The 27,653-nt window shown below is 45.3% G+C and overlaps 1 protein-coding gene across 1 annotated transcript; it reads left to right on the forward strand.

The window, feature by feature from the left end:
• The first annotated feature begins 410 nt into the window (after positions 1 to 410).
• Positions 411 to 27,653, forward strand: shq1 (SHQ1, H/ACA ribonucleoprotein assembly factor). Its single transcript, XM_070902400.1, has 11 exons — positions 411 to 553; positions 822 to 886; positions 3,074 to 3,202; positions 3,315 to 3,472; positions 3,581 to 3,693; positions 3,775 to 3,872; positions 8,146 to 8,303; positions 9,426 to 9,479; positions 12,991 to 13,114; positions 17,672 to 17,792; positions 26,755 to 27,653. Exons 1-11 carry the CDS (start codon positions 411 to 413, stop codon positions 27,395 to 27,397), a joined length of 1,806 nt encoding a protein of 601 aa, XP_070758501.1. The 3' UTR covers positions 27,398 to 27,653.

The following is a 27,653-nucleotide window of genomic DNA, read 5'->3' on the forward strand; positions in this document are numbered from 1 at the left end:
GTTAAGCAATGTCTTAAAAATACACACGTTTGTCTTTAAGGACGATCTTTTTTAAATGTCCAGATTTTCGAATGCAGTTTGGTATGAAGATCTGAAGAGGGAACGGAAGGAGCGGGTTACAAGCCAATATTAAGCTAAAGTAAAGACAGCTTTTGGTAACTTGCTGCAGTAGTAAAGGAGTCGTTATGTTTTACACAAGCTTTGTTTACAGTTGTCACTGTCAGCGTGGCACACGTGGGCTGCTGCTTCCGTAACAACAGTTAATAGAGTCAACCACAAGGTGGCACGCTGTAGTCAGCGGGGCTGTCACTCATCCTAACAGCCTGGCAGACTGTCCTGTACACTGTAACTGCAGCTTAATATTCTTCCTGTCATTGATACTACAGGTCTGTGATACATCAGCGTTCATGATGATAACCCCTGCGTTTGACCTGAGCCAAGATCCTGAGTACTTGGTCCTCAGCATCCGCGTGCCCTACACCAGAACATCAGAGTTTGACCTTTACATCGATGGAACAGAGTTCAAGTTCTACGCTAAGCCCTACTTTCTCAGGTGAGTTAGCCATCACACAGAAACTGATGCAACGTTGTAGTTCCTGTTGAAACCTAGCTTGGATGAAAGAGGGGGCGATGACAGCAGTTCATTTATGGGCTTATCAAGTAGCACCGTCTATCATAGACTTGAATTTGCAATGATTTATTTTCTGACCATGGTAGTGGTCTCAGTATCCATAGAAAATCGACAGGATCCAACAAATGGGGCGTTTTGTCTTTTGCTATTTGTGACTGTAACCACCTGGGTCTATGTATGTTGTTTTCAGATTATCTCTCCCTGGAAGAATAGTGGAGGATGGGAGAGAAAAGGCCACATTTGACATTGACAAAGGTAAGTTATTATTATATGATGATAACGCATGCAGTCAGTTGTATGCATGGTGATGTTGCCTAACAAAGTGCCTGTTGAGGTATACTGCTGTTGCATTAAATGGAACGCAATTTTTTTGCATATTAGTAGCAATACAAATTTAGCATGCACCCAACCTGGAGGAACAAGCAGTTTCCCATGTGCACTTCCCACACTCAAGCTACCTTTTCCCTTATTTGATCAAATATGGTTCAATGAGTTTCTCAGGTTGCTGTGAAGTCCCTTCTGTCTTTTAAAACTACATCATGATTGGATGTCTGTCACCCTCTGCAATATAACATATCAGCACTCTATGAGCAATGAGCATCCTCTGGTGTTTGTCAGAATGGGCTGACCTTTCTTTGGGAAAAAAAAAAAAAGATACTGGAAAACTGTTTTCCCTCGTTTCCCTCAAAGTTGTACCAATGCTATCTCAACACATTAAACTACATTTCATACGCACAAACACTAAACCGTGTAATCATACCAGACTCTCCTGTAATCTGTATGCTGAGCAGGGGTCGTAAAAAGCAGTGTAATCCTTTTTTTTATTGGATCGTTTCACAGTGAAGATGCAGTCAGGAAGTGTAGGGAGAAAGAGAAGGCGTATGACATGCGGCAAAGGCTGGAATTGAACCAGGGATGCTGCAGTGATATGGCATGTGTCTTCACCGCTGGGCCACCAGGACGCTCCAAATTGGTGTAACTTGACAGTCTTGTCTTTATTCGGTCACCTTGTAAATAGCTGAAGGTTCAGTAAACATTGTTATATTGTTCTCTTGTTGTTACTGATGTGTGTGCAACTGGGACCTGTCAGGTGATGTGCAGGTGTGTGTGGCATGTTATTTTGGGTTTGCAGGTGGTAATAAGAACAGCGTTGACAGTGTTTTATGACAACGACACATAAACTTTTGGTGAAAATTAAAGAGTAATCGTTGTTATTGGAGACTTTCGACATCCTGGTCCTCATAAAGACACGTATTTGCTTGCTTTGCATGTTATTGGTAACCAGTCACACAAGGCGCTGACTGAAACATGGTAGTAATAGCAGTCAGTGATTGATCCCCGGGGTGCCTTTTTAGTTAGTACTTCAGTCAATCAGCCAGAGTAAATTAAGCTACTGTTCATGCTATTTCATCCCCTTTAAAGGGCCACTGGAACCATCTGTAATGTCATAATGATTACAGCCTGCAGGCTGCCTGTGATATCTCTTTTCACAGTGACAGTGACAGGGAGCTCATGTAGGACGTTCTATTATTTCTGATATATAACCAGCAAATTAAACATTATGATGACTATTGGAGTGACGTTCACCAGTGTGTATACACTACTCTCCATCACTGTGATGTCTGTCTTTCACTTTCTGTTGCACGTAATCAGTTCTAATGAAGTTGTCTTTATGGAGGCGTCTGCCTTATGGGCTCTGACACCTCGTTGGCCGTCTGTCAGCACGGCCCCAGTTAACACGCTGTGTCCAAATAAGCCTGTAACATCTGCTAATAAAGCTGCGCTAATGAGTGTCCTTGTTTAGACTTATAATGAGCAATCATTAAGATCCCTCTTTCCGGGCTCCGCATTCTGCAAGGCCTGCATCTCGAGCAATTAGTCCGCTTCCACCGCAAAGCACGTCTAAGCTTTAACACTTGGGTGCTTTGAAATTTTTGAAACCTGAAGGGTTTTCAGGCTACCGTCAGATTATCTCTATGTGGTGTGGCCAAATCAGTCGAAATCATCCATCATGCGTTGCCTGTTTAGCTTCAGGAGCAGTTTGTAAAGAAACTTCCTTTAATGTGGAAGTGTTGCAGGCACAGGTGGCCAGATTGATTAGCTAGTGTTGGTAATAAAGAGGTGCTTACTTTCAAATTAAAACCCATGACTGTACAAATGTGATTGATCTTTCTTTTCTTCTTTACAATTCAAATTAGTAGCCTGTGATCAGTTATTGACTTCCACGTGTAGTGAGTCATCAATGGGAGAATTTCTTTTCTGTCAAATCACATGTGTTTCTAGAGAGCAGCTTTTCTTGGATTTAAACAACTTCTCAACTTAGTATATATAAAGAAATCATAAAATGTATTGCTGGGTTGAAAGTAATAATATATACAGTGTATAAAATAATAGCCAACCAGGTTGTGTGGAGTGTTATTAAAATGTCCTATCCTGCTGCAGGTCTCTTCACTCTGCGGGTCCCGAAGGAAACAGCTGGCGAGCACTTTAAAGAACTACAGATGCTGACAAGTCTCCTCGCCCCAAAAGGCTCCCGTTCGGCAAAACCGTTGGTAGAAGACGTAAGCGCAGGTCGGTCAAATCTAAACATGAGGTTAACTTAAGTTTATCTACTGAAAATCGGTCATCAGAGAGGAAATATAACATGGAATGGTGAAACAGCCGTAACTTCTTAACATTTCAGAAGGATACAGTGAAAGCGCGGGGGAGGATGAAGATGAGGAAGAGTTTGACTGGCAGGTGGAGCAGGAGGTCTACAAGGAGAGCTCTGAGGAGGAGCTGAGAGCCCTGCAGAAATACGGTTTTGGCAATCAGAGGTCTGGAGTGTTTGCAAGATTACAGGTGAGGTCACAGATATAATGAGTGTTTGACTATGATTTAGACAAAGATGCACATAAGTGAAGTTAAGACGACACTGCAAGGTTTCACATGTTGGGACTGTGCTGACAGGAGGAGCTGAGCGACGTGACTGATGTCAAGGACCCAGAAGGAACTACAGCGGCGGAGAGGAGGCGCGCACGGCTGGACGCAGAGGCGTCCGCTTTTTCTCCTGACCACTATCTGTGAGTCAAAGCCGCTGACACCCTAAAACATAGCCCCGCCCCCCCCTTGTACTATCTGCTAACATCTATGTGTTGTTGCAGGGCTGATTTGTTTGAGGATGATGAGATAAAGGGGTTGCTGAAGCTCAGGTCATGGTGGGAGAAGCTGAGTCCTTCTACAGAGCAGGAGGGAGAAGCTGGTGAGTTCAAGTTATCCCTTCTTAATCTTTAAATACCTCATCTATAGACCTTTTTTAACCTCCTAAGACCTGGCATCCACATGCGTGGACATACGTGGTTATACCATAATACTTGATTCTGCTTATATGGAAATTCAAAATTGTCCCCGTACGTGGAACCACATCATGTCAAAAGATGATGCTTAGTTTTTATACTTATCAGGTCCGAATAAGCCCAAATAGCAAAGAGAAATTAAGATAGAGCTTGGGTCTTAGGAGGTTAAACATTTCCGGTGAACAAACAAATTATTAAACTATTAAATTATTAAATTATAAAATAAAGTAAAGATGCTTTTTCTAGAAGACTTCAAGAGTAGGGCCTAATAACTGAGTAGAGTGGTGTGTGGGTGGACTGCATTTAAATTTGCACTTTTTAAATGGAAGTTCTTGGTTTGCCACCCTCAATTTGCTCCGGTATGATTAAATAACTCTTTTTAAATCAAAAACACATTTTATTTTGTCCTTGTAGTGGGATTCGTATTACATATCACAATTAAAAGTAACGACGTAGTGACGGAAGGCTACCAGAAGGTGGCATGAAGTGGCAAAAATTGAGAGGGCAATCATGCATTGTTTGTTAACATTATTTAACCAAATAAAAATACTCTTAATCATCTTTTTTTAATTAAACTTTTTTTTTTTACTATCCCCAGTCGAATTATTCCCAAAAACCTCCACTAATAGTGTTGTGACTTGAAATACTGCATATGCAGAATTCCAAACAGGAATCTGTTGGCTGGGATTTATGCCCGCAAGGCTCTGACATTGTTCTCTGACAATATATGAATCCCCAAAGGACACAAGTCTTTTCACTGCCCCCCCCCCCCCCCCCTGCTTGTGGAAGGTCGACTAGAAAGCTCCAGAGCTGCGCTCCCTGCCAAAGAGCCTCGGGGCTCTTCAACAGGAAAGACACTTTCCATTATGAGAGGCTGAACTTGGATCTTCTCTAATCACCACATCTCTCTGCTGCCTGTTGACATCTGCTGAATTAGAATGTTACAGCGCGAAAAAAGGAAAGTATTTCCACCTTCTCGCATTTTCATAATTTTTTTTTTTCTCCCAAACCTGCTGCTGCTTGTTGACTCCCAGCTTCGTTCCTCTGTTCAGCCTCTCTGCATGGGAGTGATAGCTCGGGAAGCCTCGGCACTGCGAGAGACCATTTCATTGTGCCACCCAGCTCCTCTAACAGCCTGCTAATTCCAGCACTTCCACTGTTTTAAGCAGGCGCGTGGCTCGTAGCCACAGCTTATGCGCGGTGCATGGGTGTCGCACTCTTGAGAGAGGATTTAGATTAAACCGATAGCATTATCGCAGGAGGGGAGTGTTGCCGGTCGCGTCTCCATCGACGAGGGCCCGACCGCTGATGAGCAGCCATCAGTCAGCAATGCAAAGGCCATTAGTTTAGCCTCCATAGAACATTATGGCTCCCCGTAGCCCCGCCGGCTCCCTCGTCTCATTCTGCATTCTAAGACGGAGTGCCTCAGTCGGGAGCCCAGGCGTAGATAAATGGGCCAAATTAAACTTAATGGCTTGATTGACAGGCCGAATATCATTAGCCTCAGTTGAGTGTGAAGAATGGCGTCAGTCAGGAGATTTAAGCGGCTTGCCGTCAAATCTTGAAAGCATGCTCGTGATTTTAACAGTTTGTCGTATATTTCAAATAGCGACTACATTTCCTCCTTCCTCCTTTTTTTTTTTTTTTTTTTTAGACTTTTCTTCACTTCCGTTAAGTCTGATATTTCTGTCACCTGACAGATGGATGTGGACACAAGTGCTAATGAAGTAGAAGCTGGCCCCTTTGTGCTCTCCGGTGTCAGGGCCAGCACCCTGACAGGCCACAGCTGTCCACTGGAGGCCTGCATTCACACACTGGACCAGTGCTAAATGGTCCTGACAGCTTGGCCTCTGTCTACCTGCTGCACGTTGTTATGGCTGGGTTTAGAAAGCTGACCTTTGACCAAGTTAGATAGTACTCCTCCACCACCCAAGTTTACAGTTTGAGCAGACTGTCATTGAATGCCCCTTTTTTGATTCGACACGATCACAGTGTGTGTAGGCGCAAAATGAATTATATCTGCCATCCACGGTCATATGCTGACCTCTTACGTTTGTGAAATTCTGGGAGTGTTTTCCAGCCCTCAGCAGTATTTCCACAAAGCATATTTACTCCATGCCATCAGGCCATCTGGACCTGTAGAGAGCAGTGAAGAGCCAGGCTGCCGTTCCAACTGGTGGAATTAGGTCAGAAATCAATTTGCAGCCCTCAGACGCTGCGTGCTAATGCCCGTTAGAAATGATTGGCTCCATAGCGGAGATGAATGAATGTGGTGTTGGGTAAATCTGTCAGGTCTGCCCACCTCACCTCACGGGTTTGGCTGCTTAAAGTGTGAGTGTGTCGTGCGACATCAGTCTTCATATCAGACACGTGCCCGCTGGAATCTCCCAGGATCATTTTTGTGAATGATGATCCACAAAAACACTGCGTTAACATTTGTATACTAGATACATCTTTGCTTGTATATTTCTGAAGTGCCTGTGCATCCTGGCATTTGTCTGCTGTGTGTGTGTGTGTGTGTGTGTGTGTGTGTGTGTGTGTGTGTGTGTGTGTGTGTGTGTGTTTGAGAGACGCTGGGTGCACATTTGCTTGCATATGTGTTGCTTGTGACTGTTAAATCAGTTTACATATGTATTTTCTCCTCTTCCCTCAACGCGTGTGTCTCTGCAAGTGTTTTGAAGAAGAGTGTGTGCAGATGTGGGTGGACGTGCACGTGGGTCTTTGCGTCTGCCTGCGTGTGTTCCCCTCGGCTGTGCTCTCCCGCTGCAGCTGCTCTGCCGAGGGACTCAGGTAGCGTCTGCAGGGAGCTAAAAACCTGACGTAATGCAGCAGGAATCTCCTTCCCAGCAGAGCCAAGTTCCCACTGCAGCCAGGGAGATCATTCTGACGCTCTGTGTGTGTGTGTGTGTGTGTGTGTGTGTGTGTGTGTGTGTGTGTGTGTGTGTGTGTGTGTGTGTGTGTGTTTGTGTGTGTGTGTGTGTGTGTGTGTGAGTTTGTGTACTTGTGTACGTGCTCCAGCCAACACACACCAGTGCTTCTTGCACATCAGGGGCTCAGTGCGGGGACTCTCCTCTCCTCATGCAGAGAGAGGAATTGCTTTCAGCTGTTTTATAAGGTGCTGGGAGAAAGAGAGAAAGCAAACTGTTGAGTTACGGCATGTTCCTGCAGACGTGCAGTGGTGCGCCTTTCAATACTGAACGATGCAGATAGCTTAAATGGGATTGAAGTCTGTTTGTGCCGCCCTATTAGCCTTGCCACAGATCCCCATTAAGCAGATGTCTCTTTCAAAAGGCAACAGTTAGTGAATTTGCAGAGATCTGGGAGGCATGATTTTTTTCACATGATGGAACTTTCCATTTATCTTAATGCAAAGCCGTTCAGCTGTCAAACACATCTAAATGGGATTGGCTTGACTAATTGTACTAATTTAATGTAGGCCTATTTATATTTTGCTTCTGCTCCTCATCAGCTCATCAGCTCCTGTCATGTCACGCCTCAACTGCTGCAGAATGGCAGTTCATAGGGCAACACAGTTTACGCATTAACGTGCATCTACACAGTTGATCCAGTTGTATTGCCATAATGATGGCAATATAAGACACTAGCGTGGTAGCGTTGATGAGATATGGAGAAGGCGTCTGTTTCTTTGCACACTGTATATTTAAATTTGTGAACACACACGGGCACTCCCAGATAGACATGCCTATATACGCGCTAAAAGTCCAGGTTTCCCGCAGATTTCAAAAAGTTCAGTTTTGGGTGTGAAACCGCTGGCTGGTTGTGGACAGAAGCCCAAAACTGAGATAAAAATGATGCATTTTCAGATTTCGCTGGCTTAGTGTGGACGTAATCTGAGATTTAGGACTCTAAACCCACTTCATTAAGCTGCTTTTATCACAGCGGTGCCAAAATGAAACGTCGTGCCTTTTTTATTTAGATACATGATGGTTTCAATATGTATTTGATGTGAAAATTGTTGCTTTGTGTTTCCAAATAGTGGTTGAATTGCATGTGCTTAAATGATGATAAGTGTTGGTGTTGTGGAGAGCTTCATACACTCCCTCCGTCACTGTATGCAGCTCCTCACAGGGCAGTTCAGTGTCTCATCCCTTTTTAAAATATATCCCAAGAGCGGTGGCTTAAATAAAACACTAAACTGTAAAATCCATGTCCACGCAGCTGTGTCATTCACCGACGACGAGAAGGAGCAGCTGAGAAAATTCACCAACCGCTCCTACCTGCTGGACAAGACGTCCCGGCACCAAGTGTGGCTCGGACTTGTGGACATCCTGCTGGCTTATTCCTATGAAGTGCGCTCTACGGAGGGAGAGCACAATGTGAGTGTGTGTGTGTGTGTGAGTGTGTGTGAGAAGAGGCAGCTCCTCCTGAGCAGCACTTAGCCTTGGATGACAAAGCCCTCTATCCTCAAATCCTTTAGACCCCCTTCCATTTCATTCAGAGCCTTAAGAGATTACCAGCAGATCCGAGAGCTCAGTCCAGGCCTCTTTGTGTCACTCCTCGAAGGTAGCGGCAGGAAGGCAAGGTGAGCGAGGCTGATTTCATCGTTAAAGACACTTCATAGCATGCGTGGATGAAATACGAGAGATGATGAGACAGCAGAATGTTCAATTAAAGCCCAGCTATGAAAGAAGAATCTGTCAAATGTGAACATTTAAATTTCCATTTGGGATATTATAATATGGAGAGAGTCTAGAACAAGTCCACTAGTACATTTCAAATAGCTTGTAGCCTGCTATTTACTGTGAACAGAGATCCGAGCAGCCACTTCCCACTTATTTCAGCTGTTCTTATTGGATTTTGCATGTAAACTGAACAAATGGACGAAGGCCCAAGAGTATGCAGAGACATGAAGGGATACAGACAATTCAAGTAAAGTAAGAAATACAAATCAACAATACTAGCAGTAAAGTCTATAATACTGACAACAACAACAACAACAACAACAACACAAAGCTAATAAAGGGAGAGGGGTAAGTCTTGGCCACCGTACCGCAGCTCTTCTCGTTTTAAATGTGCCGTTACATCCTTGACCCAAGGGGCGTGTGACGGTGGAGTCCTCTCCTTCCACCTATGAAATTAGACGGCAAGTTTGATTGGCTGTTTGAAAGGGACGTTTGCTTATCCAGGAGAGAAGGCCTGGGCTGAAGCCAAATGTTCCCAGAGCTGGAATTAGATAGTCAAATTCAATGCGGTCGGATGCTTTGTGTGCATCGGAAGAGATGAGTTACCGGAGGACCGTTCACCTTTTTATATAAACCGGGACCCGCTCGGTCCGGATGGATGATTTTGTGCGAAGCTTTCTCCAGGTGCCACGGTTTTGTTATCACTTTTGAATCGTCCACCATCCTATAGTCCTCGACAAAGGAGTTCATGTTCTGGTGGTATTTCCTGTCTGTCATTGTTGGGATGATGAGTGGTCCCCTTCTGCTTCCCTGCAGGTAGAGTCGGCGTGGACCATCAGAAAAGTCAGCGGGACTCTCTGCTGGCTGGAGGTGAGTCAGTCAGCGCACAAGAACCAAGATGAGCTGCAGTGAATGATTTACTCTCACATTATTTATTTCCTTGTTTATGACTGTAAGCGTGCCAGAGTGCAAGTCAAAGACTAGCCAAGAGACACATTTTCATCCGTAGTCCCTGGTCAGATGTCCACTGAATCTTAGTAATAAGGAATGATTTCCATTGAAATTGTCCTAGTTTACTCCAGGATTTCAAGTCCAACAGAGTTCAGGTTTTTATCTTAATTCAATTACCTCAACATTCTCACTGAGGCAATTCTTTTATTCTTCAAGTTAACTTCGTGTCAGCAAGGAACTGCTGAAACAAGGTTATTTAATAATGCAAGTACGTCTTCTTTTTATTAGAACTTCAAAAGAAAAAAAAAAGAAACAAAGGTCGAGGAGTTGTCTACGTTCTTCTGCCATTATTCTCTACAGTCTGCATCAGACTTCCAGACAAACTTTGCAAAGTCATTGTGAGTGCATTGAACTGTGAACCTTTTTTTTAAAATGCCAACAACGTGAATATAACAAAACCCAGAGGTTCAGCTCCTCTTTTATTACCCTCTTGTAATTGTTAGACATGCGGTTGCCTCTGATCATGGCTCAGCAGCAGCCACTGAGCAAACTTGTTTTGACTGGTGGGCAGGTTGGATGTATTATAAAGCGATTAGAGAGGCTCTTGAGGTGAATATTGGTGTGTGTGTGTGTGTGTGTGTGTGTGTGTGTGTGTGTGTGAGAACGTGTCACACACGCACACATGGTTTCACTCACTTCGCTGTGTAAATATGTTGACAGTCGCATCAATGTGTGAAGACACATTAGAGACTCGGGCTGATTTTCAGTCCAGGTCCATGCTCGATCCATGTCACTAACATGAGCCTTCCATGGGAAGGCACATTAGCTGAGTCCTAGAGTGTGTGTGTGTGTGTGTGTGTGTGTGTGTGTGTGTGTGTGTGTGTGTGTGTTTGTGTGTGTGTGTGTGTGTGTGTGTGTGTGAGAGAGAAATGGGAGATGATATTTTAGTCACAATAGGAGGACATATTTTTAAAATTGTTTTTGTGGCAACCTGGGTTTCATTCACATTGGTGTTTTCATTTAATTAAGTCTGCTTTCCGCATTGACGCGCCAAAACAGCAGGAAATAGTTAAATCCCTCCCTCCTCCTGGCTGATGATGGCTGCATTCAGGCTAGTGTTTGAACACACAATTCAGGTGTTGTCATGGTGACATTTTTGTTTTTTAGATGACTGCACAAGTGTAAAATAGTGATTTAATCAGTTAAAAATCAAATCAACGGTTTATTCCTCAGTGTTAACATGCATGCAAATCAATTTTCACTCTTGGGGTCTTTCCCAAGAAGCAGGTTCACTGAGTAATCCGGATAGGTGCTGAGTAAAATCTGACCTGGAACGGGTCTTTTTTACGTCAGACCCTGTTCCAGATTTGAGGAGGTCCCAGCTCCAGATCACTCTGTAAACATGGTTCTTATATATTGACGTACAAAGTGATGGATCGCGGGGATGTTGGCGACAGGAATTTGCATTTTTAACAGTTCTGTGATGTGGTGTGATGTGGCAGGTGTAGTTTTGTGAAACATTGTGTGTTTTTTCTGTCCGCTCTGCAACGCTGGAGTGTTGTTTCAAATTTCTCCACTGCTTGATATGGAGGCCAAACAGGAGAGGTAACCACGCATTGGCAGCAATGCGGACATTGCCTTCGGAAGCGGTAGCCTCTAATCACCACATTGGGGCAAAGAGCCGTGTCTCGTGTCCACATGAATCCAGATGTAGATATAGTTATGCTATAAATTGCAGTTCACGTCTGGCTTCAGAATGCATCTCATGTAAAGCTGGATTTATAGTTGATGCGAGGGGTTAATGGGAGGCCCACCTTAGATACCTACAGTGTATGTTTTGAGCTTCGGCCACTGTTGCCATGGCAAAGAGACCAGTCAGAGGTGCGAATCAGAGCTGTTGCGAATTCAAAAAGCCTTGTTGCGTCTTGAGAGTCGCGGTTAACGTCTACCAAAATAGCTCCTTCCACGTCGCAACTCTGTCTCTGGAGCCAAGGTATCCCTGAAATGTAGTCACGTTCTGGAGTAGGTGCGCATCAGCTACGCCGTAACACCTTAACACACAGGCATGAAGCTTAAATCCCGACTGATACTTGTTAGCAGCCAATGAAGGTTATACCACCACTGTTTCTGTAGACCAGGGGTGGTGCTCTATTCCACTCCTTTTGTGTTTTATTCTATTGCATGTGCTCAAGAGGGCTGTGGGTTGTTGTCGCCTGTTGTTTCACGCTTCCTTTGACAACAACGCATGAACACATACAAGTGTGTCCCAGAGCACCTACAAATATTTCTTGATTGATAGGATCCCAGAGTGTCCTCATTAGCGGCATTGCGCACACGGTCGCCACTTGTGCTCAAATCACCCACAATTCTTTTCGTTGCTAGTCATAGACAAGCCACTGAGGCTGCTGGGAGGAGTACAGCTGCCTAGACCTTGGCCACAGTTTGAGAGCTAGTAGTTTTCCTGCTGTGGTGACAGTGGAGTAAAGAACAGTCTTCACCTGCCTGGCAGCCCTTTACTGCTCATCAGTCAGTCTGCAGAGCTGTCAGCTCCTACTGACAGGCTACCCCGCTCCCTGCCTCCCCCTCCTCCTCCTCCTCCTCCTCCTCCTCTTTCCTTCACCCTGTGCTCTACAATAGATTTCTCTCTGTCTTTGACTGCCTGCCTGTCTGTGTGTCACCGCTGATATCAGCCCTGCTTCCTCACTCCATTCTCCCCCTCTGCTGTCTCTTTTTTATTTTCTCTCACTGTCTATCTCTCCTGCCTCGCTTATGCCTAACATTCTCCTTCCCCCTACCACCGTATCCCACCCCCATCCCTCCCTCCATCTGCTGCATGTTTACTTGTCCTCAGTCGACTGCACTGGTGTGACTGTGAGTCCCCCCCCCCCCCCCCCCACCCCACCCCTGCAGCAGCAGACCTTATTTACACTCCTGCTAAACAAGCCCGAGGGAGAGCATGATCCCCGATGACACACGCTCGCAAACTCGCAACACGTCCTTAACAAGCCACAGAGAAAAGAAGACAAAGAAGCACAAGATAAATATCTCAGTATTCTGTCTCCAGGCTGTGTCCATTAGTGCGGAGAAAATCTGAGAGCGAAGGCAGTGATTAAAGAGAAGCAGCAATTAACAGGCCAGGGCTGCAGAGGTGTTTAAGAGTTGTGAGCCCCTTTTTTTGCCAGCTCTATAAATGAGGAGTTGTTAGGAGCAATTAGCACAACAGCGGCTGCAATGAACACCAATGGGAGCTAGACTTCGGCATAAGAAAAAGAGGATCCAAAGTTCCTGGGCCAAAATACCTGTGTGAACCAAACCAACTGACAGGTTGCATCTTCGTGTCTTGTCTCCATTTCCCCGCTCTTGTTAAATAAAAACATGGTCTGTCTTTGTGCTGGATAGCTTTCCGAGTCTCGTGTTCTTTGTTTTGCAGACGTACAGCTCCTTACAAGACGTCCTGGTGTCATTTGGACGGAGGGTTTTGTGCTACCCACTCTACAGACACTTTGCCATGGTCTCTGCAGCTGTTTGTGACACAACAAAGATTTTGCAGTCAGGTGAGTCCCCTAGTAGTCCCCCCCCCCCACACACACACACATTGAGGCGGCATGCTTTCATGGTACATTGTCGAGCAGAAGCAGCCTGCTGGACAGACACCGATTTTGGAGAAAGGGGTATGTGAGCATACTGCAGCGTGTGTTTGAAAGTAATATTCCTCCAGCTAAGCGAGAGAGTGGTCCAACCCCCACCTCCTCGGGGAGCGAAATGTGGATTAGCCGAGAACGGACTGTTGACTTTGATACCTCAAAGCCCAGAGTAATCTTTAAATCAAAAGCCCCCGCGGACAGATGAAACTCGGCAGTGTAAACACACTCAGGATGTGTGAGGGCTAAGATTATCCAGTTTGTGATGATTTTAACGCTGGTAAATGACAGCAAATTAAAGGCCTTTTAAGCTCCAGATTAGCATTTCCGTGCCTCATTAAGCAGGAAGATGGGTTGATCAGGAGTGCCAGGGAAACAGCAGTTGGAGTTTCTCACTCTTTCCCCCTCACCTTCTTTCTCTTATTTATTTATTTTTTCTGCCATAACGAGATTTCCCGTGTTCATCCCGAGCCTGGAAATAGTTCCAGCGCTTTCTGACAGCTCGTGCAACATCACACTCCGATAAGAGGCTCTGTTTATTTGTATCAGTATATTAAGGAGGAAAAAAAGCAAATTATTTCACTTTATGTATTTATTTATTTATTTTTCATAATGTTCACTCATAGCCTTAATTATGTGCAAGTATTAGGGAAGTATGAGTAATAGGGCTTTTCCTTAATGAACTGTAACACTACAGTAATTCGGCCTGGTGTGTGTCTGAGGGTGTGTTTCCTCCCAGCATTACTTTACACACTAATTAATTTGTCAGGATAAAGCAAGTGGAAATGCATGCCGCACGTTTGAGGCACTTCATTTAAGTGGCTATGAAAGCAAACATTCATAGGTATTAGCAAAACAAACCCATTAATGGCAGTGCACAGGTTAAGGCCTCGGAGGAAATGTTATCCGGGGGTAAATATTTGAACAGCCCTCTGGCAGCGTGGCGAGTATTCTCAAGGATCTCCGCCACCTGCCCCCTAAGTGGCTGTAACTAAAGAGCTACTGGGCAGGTACAGAAGAGCGGAGGGACCTGGAGTTGGCGAGTGTGGAGGAGGTCCTCTGGGTCCTGCTGCTGTCATAACTGGACTGACAGGACAAGACAAGAAATGTCAGATGTGGTCCTCCGTTACAGATCCATCCACCATGCAGCTCTGCTGTCATTGATTCGGGGGAAAATTTGCGCGGGTCATGGAATTTCTTCTTGAATTCTCAGAGGGGCGGCAGGAAAAGTTTAGGAATTGGAATCTGTGGAAGTTAAATTTTAGGTCAAATAAGCACTCTGACCTAGTTATGGAAAATCAAGGAAAAGTAATGAAATTTTACAACCCGGGTTTGGTGTGAACACTTTAGGTTCAGGCCGCTGACGGCCTTTTTATTGGATGAGATGCATGGATTGTGTGTGTTCATGTGTGACAGAGGAAAAAAAGGAAAAGACTGAATGAGGGGGAAAGTATGAAAGAAGGTGCTGATACTGAATGCTACAATGTGCATTCATTTAAACTAGATGTACCGAACTAGACAATTAAACTGCCCTGAACTAGATTGTGATGTCAGTTGGCAGTTCTGTTCTGGCTGAATTGCCCTGACAACTGGATGAAGATGTGCCTCTCCTGCCTTTCAAGCACATCGTCATCACTGGGAAAGTCAGACAAAACTCTTCATGCTGTTCCTCCGTTATTGATCTCAGAAACTGAAAAGTGAGAATATAATACTCTTCTTCTCTTTAAAAATTGGATAAATGTTGTTCATCTGAGTCAAAAAACCTAGCTCTCACATTTCAAATACAATTAGGGAGATCCCCTATCCCCTATGTTTTTATATAATCAATGGAACCACTAGCCCAGACAGTAAGGCAGCCTTCAGTCAGTAAACCAATAAGAAAATATTCTACTCATTATCGCGTTTCTCTTTTTGCAGATGATGCACTTTTGATATACTTGAGATTTTCAAAACGTTTAGCTTCCTAGCATAGTCCCAAAGTCAACTGGACAAAATCTGCGTGTTTCTAGTGTGAACCACAATATTTCAATAGTTTCTCATCTTAAATATCTTGGAAAAAAACATATATTCCTCTTTAGAAAAAACTGACAAAGAATTCAACTCAAATAATGAACACTGTTCAAAGAGATATGGATAGATTGTGCTGACTACCCAAATCCCTATCAGCACGGATTTCAATAATTAAAATGAATGTTCTACCTAGAATAGATTTTTACAGCTCCATGTTATCTTTGTCCCTTCGACTCAAGTACTGGGAACATTTACATCAAATAATCTCTCAGTTCGTATGGAAATGCAAACATGAAAACTTTACAGCAAGGGGAACAGTCTGGATATGAAACTATACGCTCCGCTTTACATCTGCATCCTTTTATTAAGCAGGTTCGGAGAGGATGAATCTATAATGCATGGAATGAGGCAAAAAAAAAGTTCATTTTGTCATTTTGACTTTGCTACCTCTGCAGTATCTGGAATCTCTGTGTTTTTGTCCTGAAAACACAGCAGGCTTTGTTTTTGGTCCACCCACCCCTACATTCAGCTGCCATGAAGGAATTACTGTTGGACATGGACTGTTGTGTACATTTGGATTGCACATTCTTCCCCAGCCATCGGATAACTTGCTCTTGCCTAATTAACACGCCTTGCTCGCTTCTCTTAGGCATCTCACCAAGAACATCAATGTTGAACTGGTGCAGAGAGCAACCTTTCCTCTGCTTTTCTACAAACATCTCATGAATCTTCCCTGTGAAAAAGAAATCAAATCTTGCTTTATATGTACAAAGTCCTGTATTTGAGTTCCCTGCATACGATCCCATGCTTAAATGAGAACCAAATGTTTGTTTAAGGTTTTCCTCACTGCGAGTGCACTGTTTATTTTGATTGGGCTGGAATGCCTCTGGACAATGCCAACCAGCTCTGCGGAGGTGGAGAGGAGCATTTTCTCTTGCCCTCAGTGGATTGTTGGCCACATCATATGGCTATTTATATGTCTGATTGGAGGGAGAAGTGCTGTGGCAGTTTGGCTTGTCGTATACTTGAGGGAAAAGTAATTTGTCAGAATAACACACTGTGTCATGCGTTTGCGGCGTTGAAAGCTGCAGCATGCTTGCTAAAGGGATCTCAAAACGTTCAGCTGTCAACCATAAACCATGTCACATGCATCTGAAAGCTCCCACCATTTGATGGATAAACATGTTTGATAGTTTACTTACATTTGCTGGCAGATGATTTATTTAAATCATGATTAAGTTTACATACTGCATCCCATGCTGAAAGATACCGCAAGGAATCCTGTACGCACAAAATCCACAGTAACTTGAATGAATGCATTCAGCCTGAGCGTGGGGGAACAAAGACATCGCTCAAATTGTTTTGTTTTTTTAAACTGTAATTATTAGCGTTACAGCATCACAAGTCATTTAGCGCTGCTGTAGTTTTTTTTTTGGCTCCTAATTCTTATAAATCCAAATCAAGCATAAGCCCAGTAGTATCACATTTGTCTGGCTGGAGCATTTCCAAAAGTTTCACAGTGGCTGATTCAAACAGCAGGCTCCGACACAGCAGCTGTGTCCATATTCCATATCACATACCAATTCGAAGTAGGTTTTGAGCCTGTAGTATGTTCACACTAGAGAAGTGGTGAAATTAAATATACAAATAGTTCAAAGGCTTCAGCTCGGATGGGAAATCCATACATTAATGATAAGATTGCAAAAAACGCCTCCTAAGGGAGTATAGCAAACAAGAAAAGCAAACAAACGTTTGGGCTGGAAAGCTTTGACAACTTGATACACTCCATTTAAGACCAGACATGATTTTTAGGAAGTGATTTCTCACTGGACAAAAAAAAAAAAAGCGAGACATTTTAAAGCTCCCAGCTAGTAGTTAATTGACCTGCATTGGACCCTGTGCCATGCACAGTTGGAAAGACACTCCGGTTCATTACCTTGCTGCATTGAATTATTGATGTCTGTCAAATGTTTAAATCAAGCCTTCAGGGTTTGTCAGATCACGAGCTAAATGGATTCAGATTAGGACCATAATGATGCTGAACAATAGCTGAATGGGGAGACTGAATGGCTGTCAAGTGGAAAATCATCAAAAACATTCAGTGCTATTTCTGACAGATCAAGGCAAACACATTTCTGACAGAAAGTCTGAGCAGAGCCACTGTTAAACTGACAGAATGAACACCAAAAATAGAGATGTCTTCTTTGGCTCTTTTTTTTCTCTCGGATGAGCCACTTCTTAACCAGGAACTCTTCTTAAACCGCATGGATCAAATTACTCTGCAGCTTGCTGGGATTTGCCTCTGATCCTGTACCTTGGCTTTTATGTATGGAACAATGACTGCGAGCCTTTAGATGCATGCTGTGTCTGCCAGCAGCTGGAGTGCATTGTCATCCTTAATACTGAGCGCGAATAACACTGTTTTTCCATTTGCCTGCCACGGTGTGTTTTTGTGCCCAGGGAAAGCCTGTGTCCTCAAATGCCTGCTGGATATTCACCGAGTCTTCAGAGAGAACGACCCGGCCTACATACTGAACGATCTGTACATCACAGACTACTGCATCTGGATCCAGAGGGTCAAGTAAGTTCACCAGCACACACTCGTAAACCCATGCGCGCACACCTCGGAGACCTTCACCTTCAGAGAATTACTTTCTGAGCCGAGGGAAGTGCCACTCAGCCCCCCATGATGCATCAGTGCTTTCGAGGAGAGGATCGGACGAGTCATTTGTCACAGCAGGGCCAATTGAATGACCAAGCCAGCGAGAGATGCAATCTCCCTTGTCTCCATTATCATGTGTCAAAAGTACCATCAGCGAGTCTTAAAAGAGCCAGCAGCACTCAGCAGATTCACTCTGCATGAAACTTTTAAGAGCGTGTGTGTGTGTGTGTGTGTGTGTGTGTGTGTGTGTGTGTGTGTGTGTGTGTGTGTGTGTGTGTGTGCTGGGGCTTGTCATATCCTCCATGGGTGTAACCTTCCGCTAGCATCGCAAGCCAAACATGCAAAATCTGCACTTTTTCTCCGAATGATAGAAGTTTGACGGCTCTCTCCTCCTCTTCGTACATATTTTACAATTGCTTACACATTTCAAATGTGAGCCTGCGAGCACATTACTCAGTAATGAGCTCTGTTTTACTCTTGGCCGGGGTTCAGCCAAGTGGTGTGCTCGTCTGGAAAAAGCCCAGATGAAAAATGTGTGCCTGATCTTGTAGGCTCGGCGCCCAGATGCAGACACGATAAAAGGTCTGAAGGGATTTAGTGCCTCCCCCCCTCTCCCCTCCTTCCTTGTCCTCATATTCACATTTCTACATTTCTTTCCAGCAGAAGTCTTGAATGCTGCTCTTAAAAATGCTACGGATGGGTGGGAGGGGGGAAAATCAATGGCTTCAGTTTAGCGTTGCTGGGATCTCTTTCTGAGAGGCCAGAGAGACTCCTCTCTATCATACTGTGGAGACACATGAAGCATCTGAAGCTCTGTCAGCTCCATGAAAAACTCAATCAGTCTCTTCTTAGCTGAGGGGCACCAGAGCACTGCCTCCCCTCCCCGCTCCTCCTCTCTTTTCCTCCGCTGTGCTTTGGAACTAAATGTCAGCTTGACCTAACATGCTGACTCCTACTACGCCTTGCATCGATCATTAAATGGATTAGCCCGCGCTCTCGTAGCACTGACCTGCGATTGAATTGTTACCTTTCCTTTTTCTGTTTTTTTTTTTTTTCTCTCCTGCCAATAAAGGACGTGAAGTTTACTGGGGTTTTTGTATCCTCTCAGATAAGCTGTCGTGTCGTTAAAAAAATAAAGACATTCGGATTAGTAAAACTACCTCTGTCGCCTCCGACCGCTTGAAAGAACAACCGAGCATGTGTTGCTTTTTTTTTGCTGTTTGAGTTTGAATCGTCTGGCTCACACGCAACAGAGATTCCATACAATCCTCTCTTGTGGTTTCTGAAACTATGCTCCCATGTTTGGAGTATAATATTAAAAGGAGCCTGCAGTCGAGATGCGAAGCAGCACAGGAGAGCTAGGCCCGCTCTCTGAGGTTGGGAACAATCACGGTTTCCACAGACCAACCTCCGCTATCACACATGCGGTTTGTTGTGGCAGCCCCCTTTGTGGCGTCTGACAGGTTTTATGACAGATCGTGTAGGCATTGTTTTCTTCAGTGCAAGATATTCCCCCGCGCAGGATTTGTCATCCTCCGCTAAGTGAGTCGTCTCTGGGAGCTGAGCGGTAAAATGAGATGTAATCTACACCCACCCCCCCCACCCCCACCCCCGCCCCCGGTGCAATCCCTGTATCTTGTCACTCCCCGCAGCCGACGATGCAGACGCGATCAGCTGCGCATGATGGACACGGCGATTAATGGTCGTTTGCTGGCTTGGGGGGTTGATTTATTTAATCTCCTCGCTGTCCCGCACGGATTTCTACTCCTAAAGTTCCTCTGACTGCCGAGACATCGGTCTCAAATTTACAGCCTCGTAAAGGCTTCACCGTGATTTAAGCCACAGGGCAGGCACTCCCCTTTCCTCTCTCACACAGAGTCAGAGCAGAACCCTGCGCGTTGAAATCAAGAGTGCAACCATTGTCTCAGTGATGTGGAACTTTTCTGGGGGGTTTTTGGTTTTTTTTTGTGCCGCAGTGGTCACCATTCCAGATTTGAACACACACTTCCTTTGTGGAAACTGTTTAAACTTCACCGCTCACACACCCATCCAATCCTAATTATGTCCTAACTGTTCGCAGAGAGTATCATTCCAAATGGAGCAGCAGCCTCTCCAGTCCATTAGTTTCAGGGTATGCTTTTGAAGGTCCTGAGACGCCAAAGCCCCCGCAGAGCTGCTGGCCTGCGAAGAAAAAGCGAGTCGCCTCACTTTCTCTCCCTTTGTTGTCCTTCCATTTATCAAAAAGCTTGGAGGGAGGCCAACGTAGATTCACGGCAGCCAGCACAGACAAAGCTTATAAGCTTGGTGTAGTGTTACGTTACCTCAGTTCAATCAGAAGGGCTACAGCTTCCCCTTTTCACGCGCAACAACCCACCCACCCTTATTAATTGGGTCAATTAGATTCCAGCAGGAAAAAAAAAACATGGCAGCTTATAAGTGATGTGCTCCAGGGTTCGACTGAGAGTGGGGAAGTGAGGGTGAGATCCATGTTTGCGTATGAAGTCATTAGTGGAAAGGAAAAAAGAAAAAGTTGTTGTTTTTTTTGTTCTCTTGTGGAGCGAATTAGTGACTTGTCTATAAGATGTGTGAATTGGACAATCACACATTCCTCCAGAGACTGGAAAATTGTCAAGAAAAGTTTTAGGGATAAACCGAGCCTCGCGCTGTAACAGCTGAACGGACAGACTCACATAAGTGTTGAATGGTAGGTGTAAAGTGAGCAGGTGTTGTTTTCACTGGAGAAAGGGAGAAGGAGACATTCTTTTTCCTAAGACCGTTCTTTTTATTCTTGGAGGATGAAGCAGCCCTCAGGATTTCTACATACTCCCTTCCTCCCTCGTCTCGGCGTTGCGTGCATGACAATGGCCACTGGGGAGAGTCGTCAGCTGTGACTGCAGCTCCCCCGCAGGGAAAAGCATCTGGGGCGGCAACAACTGGGAATGTCTCAGGGCAAAGAGGTCAACCATGAGGTCAGCATGTCAGCTAAGACCTGTGGTCCCACAGCTTGAAAATGCACTTGTGCGTGGTGTTAACACATCACCACCCCCCCCCCCACCCACCCACCATCGAGTACGCCTGGTCATTTCACCTCAGTACACCTCTCTGTGTGATTGTAAAGCACAAGGCACTTATTACCCAGTTCTCTCCCATCGGGTTCTTGGCATGATAGCCGTTTTCATTTTACTTGTGCTCGGGGGCTTTTCCTGGAGAATAAAGATTAGGTGTTGCAGGCTGTTTGTGGGATGTGATGCTCCCTGGGTGGAAGAAAATGAGGAATTGTCCCGTAGCCAAGCCTGGCAGCTTCCTGGTGTCCCCCTCCTCAGCCACACAGCTGATGTGACAGCCAGATGTTTGCTGAAAAGGACTTCCTTGGAGCCACCAGGCAGCATCCCACCAACTGTCAAACGGCCGTCTTGAAGGCTTTGAAACTGATAATGGGGCTGATCTATCTGATGTTAGCCTCAGCACTGAAGGAGATCCTAGAGGCCCCCGCTGGGGAGAACAAAGACACAAATGTCTCTCAGCTAACAGGGATAAGCAGTACAGATTTCCTCCCAGCATGAGGCCACTCCAGCTTTTTGTCTTGAGTACACAAGCTCATCTTAAACACAGACATGCACACTGTGTTTGCATAATTTCCTCAATTCATGTTTGGAGTGCCCACTCCAGTTATTACAATAGATTATAGTATAGTAAAAAAAATGATAAGGATTTTTTTCTGATGGATATAACGCAGGCAGACTGAATAACTACTCATTCAGTTTCAAGGCAATGTCTGAGGGATTACATAAATCAAAAGGTGAGGGAGAGTCGACAGTAAAAGCACATAGTAAAGAGCTGAACATAGTTTGTAGTAAAGATCCCACAATCCAAATACCGTGTGTTCATAAAAATGTGAACTCTACTTCTAAACTTATATCATGATTTGGGAAAAACAACACAACCTTGTCAGTCGAGGCTTTTTAAGAATTTTCCCACTTTTCCTTCTTGTGCTCCACCAAACCCACGAAAGCCTGAAAGGAATATACATTTTTTATACAAACGGAGTCTTATTTTTGTAGATTCGTGAACTCCTTCTATTGGTTATGATAACATTTTTACTCACCAAGGTGTAGTAGTGGAGATCTGGGAATATGGTGGCATCCCTTCAACAGTCCAACGGGTCGGGAACACGACGAATCACCAATTTAGCCATATATTATCTAAACCACTCCTTTCGAAGTAAAAACCAAAACTGAAAGCACCTTAAAAGTTCATTATAATCCCTCATTGTATAAAACAAGATTAAAAGTTTACAGCCATGCAAGCGCAGAGGAGCTAAATGCTAACATGCTCATGATGACAATGCTAACCAAGGTATTGGGACAAATTAAACATTTGCTAGAGGAATAGTTAAGGGATCGTTACAAAGGGAAGTTACCAAAATTACCAAATGTCATGGCAATCCATCTCATAGCTGTCGAGACATTTCATTCCTGTCAACCTGCTGGCGGCACCAGAAGTAAAGTCGGGGCGTCGCCAAAGTCGGTAGGCTTCATCCTCTGGGGAACATCCGATACTTGTATCTGTTGAGAGTCTCCACTTCGCCCCAGCGGTAGGTTTTATGTTGTTTTCCAGTTTCATCCCAGTCTGGACCAAAGTGGTGGGCTGTCCACGTGAGATTGCCATCCCAAAAAACTGTGTGCTTGTACAACTGCTGTCAGAGTTGAACCAGGAAGTTTGCCAAATCGAATGGAAATTTACAGACACGTTGGCTAACAATTTGAACAGTTGCCTGCCATGTTTTCTGATGTGTAAAACTGTGGGATTCCTGTACAGCGTTTAAGGGCTGTTAACGAGTTAACGCTTATCATAACTGATAGGAATGACATCCAAAGCTATGGAGGAAAAAAAAAAAAACCCAGGTTGTGAAAAACAAAATGTCACAGTCAACAGATATTATCAGCATTTGTACAGCATAATAAGTCTTTCATAGGCGGCTATAAGTCTGAACTCCATCATTATTCTGGTGTAGAATAAATACATCTGTGTTTCTCATTTCTGGAATGGAGGTGGCATCCAATGCCTCGGACCGTTCCAGTATTCAGTCACACTGACGGATCACATCTCCCACTGTCGCCTTTTATCCCCCTCAGCTAGTGAATGATGCATTGCGCGAGTTCCACTGAGGAAATCTGGTGCTCGTATTACACAGATTTATGCATCTGAAGACAAGCTTTATCTGAGATGTTTTGAAGGGCGCGCTGAATGAGTTGCCCTTTCAGTGAACACGAGCCTGATGAAAGAAATGTCACATTGTAATTTCGCTGGGCTCTTTCGCAGACATAGACACCGCACATGCACCCTTCCCGTTCCCATCCGAAGACTTTCGTCGATGAAGGCGTCTTTGTCTCGCGGGTAGAAGTTTTCCAACCTTGGAAAAGCCACCCCTCCTCAGTTTAATGAAGGCAAGCCACAACAGCGGTACGGTAATGGCTGGATTGTGTACAACATTATCCCTCCCCCTCCTGGACAGAGCCTTTGTGTTCACCGCAGAGCCGAGCTTCTCCCACCACAAAGCAAGGGAGGGGAGAGAAAACAAGCGCGCTTCCCCAATACTAACTCAATAATGACTTCCCACGGGGGGGAAAGAGAATACGGGGCCGTCTTTGAAGTGGCTGTGCTGCAGGAGGCTCTTCTGCCCCAGACTCGCTACAGGAAGCTCTCACATGGGTTTTATAGAGCCCGGGACCTAAACAGGCTCCATACAGCCTGCACACACTCATCATCGTCAGTCGGGGTTACATTAACGTCTTGATGTCATTGTGTGTGTGTGGGGGGGGGGGCTGTTTGTCATTGTTACAAACAGTTGTGTAGGATTTGGGGATCTTAGCCCAAGTTGTGCCTGTCGTTAGTGCCTCTCACACATGGAGACCACAAAATTGCTGGACTCAGTTATCCAAAGAATGCAGTGGTTTCTGTTGTTGTCACACAAGTCACCTCTTCAGACAAGTTGTGTGTGTGTTGACATGATTGTGTGTGGAGATTAAGCGTTGCTCACGCGAGACATGGTGTCTCCAGTGATTTGGAAACTCTGCCAATGTGGCGCATTTATGTGCTACTGTAAATAACTTGGAAAGTCAGCTTCCCCTGCCTCGGACATCAAGCAGACTCATTTCCGTGGTCGAGGGATGGCAGTGTTGGCCGGTTGGTCCCACCACTTGCCCAGAGAATGTATCTTTCCCTCCAGCGCCACCACAATGTTGGCATTTGAGGTTTTGAGTGTAATGTCTTGACAACTGTTGGATGGATTACAGTGAAATTTGGCTCCCGACATTTATGCTCTCCTCAGGATGAACTGATAAACGTTTGGTGATCGCTCATGTCATCATTTGTCCAAAACTAGTGACACTCCCATCGGCCTCAGCGGTACTCTCTGTGTTTCATCCACCGTGGATGTGCACTTGCATGTATTTGATAGGCCAACACAGCGCCTTGCTGGATGACATCGCGTTGCGTTGCAGCAAAACCTTTCCCCTGCATTGGCACCCCCACTGCACCACTAGAGTGACCTCATTCTAATGACTGAGAGGGCTGCGTTAGTTAGAGGACTCTTGGTCCTGTTAAGGATAAGTCGGGCATTGTTCTATATTTTTCTCAGTGTCAACATATCCAATGAGAAGACCAACACCAGCAATGTGTCTTTGGTGCTGTGGCCTCAAAGCCCATTGGTTCCTACTGAAGACATAAAACTTTAAAACAGGTAAGAAACACATATTTTCATTGTTAAAAAAGGCTAAATGATATCCTGTGTCTCTGAGGGAACACGTCACCCAGTGCAACAGTGTGGCTCACTGATGCGTTTTTAATAGGAGCTCTATGGCACAGAGAAATAAGAAATATCAGGCTCTGGCTACGCAAACAATACTTGCCAGTAAGATCAATTCATTGTTGGTTTTGGACTTTTTTCTTTTCTCTTTTGTGTGCCTTGTGGGTTTTATTTGATAGGATTTACAGATTTTGTGCATCTCAGCCACGCTCACAGCTCCACAACCGAAACCACGGGGGGAGATTTTTCAAGAATTGTTCTACTTTCTGAGCTGGCAACTTGCCCGAGCATCTTAGCAGGAAAATCGACCTTGGCTACTGTGTTTAAATTCTGCCACGTTGTGACAGAGAAGACTGAAAACATTTTTTTTTGGGGGGGGGCACACCTCCCACCTCTCCCCCATCCCCAGATTATTCCTCTCTGTTTTGTCAGCGTACAGTGCGTCCATATGATGCAGCACGGCTTTAAGATCTGTTTACACAGTCGCTCCTGAGGTCTTAAATGAATACACAGCCTCTACACGCTGCTCCCATGAACACACACCTCCTCAGAATAGGGAGCTCATTAGGACTGCACGGTAATGAGGAGCCATCCTGGTGCTCAGCAATGGGTTAATTGGGCCAGAGAGGGCACCAGGAGCCGAGTGTGGAAATGTGAATGGCAGCGGAAGAGTAGGCCCTCCACACACACACACACACACACACACACACACACACACACAGCTCACACACTTTATCCCTACCCCGAATGGACGTAGTCTGAATGGCAGTGACCCGCGGAGGTCAACCTTATAATCACCATGGCAATAGGGGCGGCACACACGCCCTAACCGCACCGGGGGACGAATAGCAACCACTTAAGTTTCTGGCAGCATGGCGGGCATTCCCAGCGTGAATAATGTGCAGGGACGGGGGCCTCTCAACAATCTGATGGCTTTACACAAATGGGGCCTTGTAGGAGGACATTCATCAGCAATAAAACACCTTCTCTCTCTTCAAGGAGTCTGTTGTGTCTTCTGTGGTAGCACAACTATAAAACCGAAGCCACGGGACGGGAGCATTGTTTAATGTACTGTTTTATGAGGGCGTTCTCTTAATCTTCGGAGACATTCAGCTGTGGGGCTGCAGCTCGGAGCCATTCTCTGTCCAGACTTTTATTGACTGTATTGCAGTCAGACTTCTGCAGGCCATTCAGTGTTGCCCCGCTTCTAGTGTGCAGGATTTATTTCCCACAGCGTGCTTGTGTTTGTTGTGTTAGTTCCCTCTGCAGCCTGATTGTTGGATAAAATATCCAGTTTAGAATTCAAATCAGACTGTAAGGATCTCTTTCACCCCTGGCATGCATAAAATCAGATTCTCAGGAAATTGTTGGCCGCTGTTGAAATGCTTCTTTAATATATTAAAATCACATCTTGCGCGGTGTGAAAGGTTCCTCCGCTCGCCTTCATCCTCCGCAAGTGCTTGCCTGATTGTTACCAATCGCCGCTCCCTCTCCTCTCGCACTGTTTGCAGCCTCTAAACTGTTGGCTTAGCCTCTCAGAATGCGGAGGTGAGAGCGTGTTTGCAATGTGCGGACCGAGGTGGTGGAGGAGGAGGAGGAGGAGGAGGAGGAGGAGGAGGGGTCTGCCTCTCTCTGTAATCCCTCTGAGTCTCTTATCACCTCTCGCAGGGAGTGCAGCGGTGGGGGAGGAGGAGAGCCCGAGCCCTGTGTATCAGTGCCGCTCATCTCCCGACATTATTAAGCATCCATATTTCCATATTTCATTGAGCCCCCTGCGCCTCTGCAAATCGTGGTCTACTTAGCATTCAGATGAGAATGGGATATGGTTAATGGGTATTAGATTTGTAGATGGTTATCCTGTGGCTATGTCTTTAGTACGCAGAGCCAGTCGATCAGTCATTCGTGCCTCTCTCTCTCTCTCTCTCTCTCTCTCTCTCTCTCGGGTACCACTGATGAAGTTGTAGTTGGATGTCTCTCTTTTTTTTCCCCTCTTTGCGGAGTCATACACCAGGTTTATTGAGGAAAGTGAAACAACTTTTTGTTTTCCTATCTTCCCTCTCTTTATCTTCACAGGTCCAAGAAGATGACAGCCTTGGCTGCGACATTACACAAAGCCTCCCTGCGGAAAAAAGACTTGGAGCTGGATCTCGAGGAGCTAGAGGAGGCAGCGACAATGGTGGCAGAAGAAGAAGAAGAAGAAGAAGAAGAGCAGATATCCCATGGTGACAGCAGCAGCAGCAGCAGTAGCAGCGACTCGTCTGATGAGAGCGAGGAATCTGAGGCTGAAGGGCAAGGCTGCACCGGATCCAACGAGGGAGGAGGAGGAGGAGGAGGAGGAGGAGGAGGAGAGATGTCTAAGGACAACCCTCTACAGCCCCAGCCCACCTCCGCTGCCTCTCCCATCCCCCAGGAGCCCACGAGCACACTCCCCTCAGCAGAGAGCAAAGCGGGCGCCCTCCCCTCAGCCTCTCAAGGCTCCAGACAGCTGATCCAGGAACTGGGGGAACGGGTGGCGGAGGAGCTGAAAATCTCTCCAGACTCCAGCTACAAAGCGGAGCGAAACGGTTCACAGCTGGAGAGCGCTGCAGCAAAAACTGAGGCAACATCTGGGAGGAGCAGCGGTGGGACTTTCTTAGAGCCGAGTCCTCGCAGAAACCCTCTGCTCATCGTCCAGAGGACACAGGAAGATCTGGATGAGGGTGACTTCATCTGCTGATAGACAATGTTGTGGAACCTGAAAGCCACTTGATGAATTTTGAACTGTTAACTCCGTGTAAGTGATTGTGAGGAAATGTGTTTGGCATTTGTTTTTGTTTTTAATGATTTCACCTCTTATTTTTTTTGTTTTTGTGATACCAAGTTTTGATTTGTAGTGCTTTAACCCTCTTCTAAAGGACCATATTTTCCACAAAGAATTCTATTTTCTCAATTGATGAACTCGCCAAGCCTCATTAAAATATTTCATATCTCTA

This window comes from Enoplosus armatus, chromosome 3 (genome assembly GCF_043641665.1).
Source record: "Enoplosus armatus isolate fEnoArm2 chromosome 3, fEnoArm2.hap1, whole genome shotgun sequence".
Classification (NCBI taxonomy): Eukaryota; Metazoa; Chordata; class Actinopteri; order Centrarchiformes; family Enoplosidae; genus Enoplosus; species Enoplosus armatus.

Coding starts and splice junctions, on each gene's coding strand:
- shq1 (XM_070902400.1), top strand. CDS start 411: ATGATAACCCCTGCGTTTGACCTGAGCCAAGATCCTGAGTACTTGGTC. Junction 3,203..3,314: donor GGTAGAAGACGTAAGCGCAG/GTCGGTCAAATC, acceptor TTAACATTTCAG/AAGGATACAGTGAAAGCGCG. Junction 3,694..3,774: donor TTTTCTCCTGACCACTATCT/GTGAGTCAAAGC, acceptor GTGTTGTTGCAG/GGCTGATTTGTTTGAGGATG.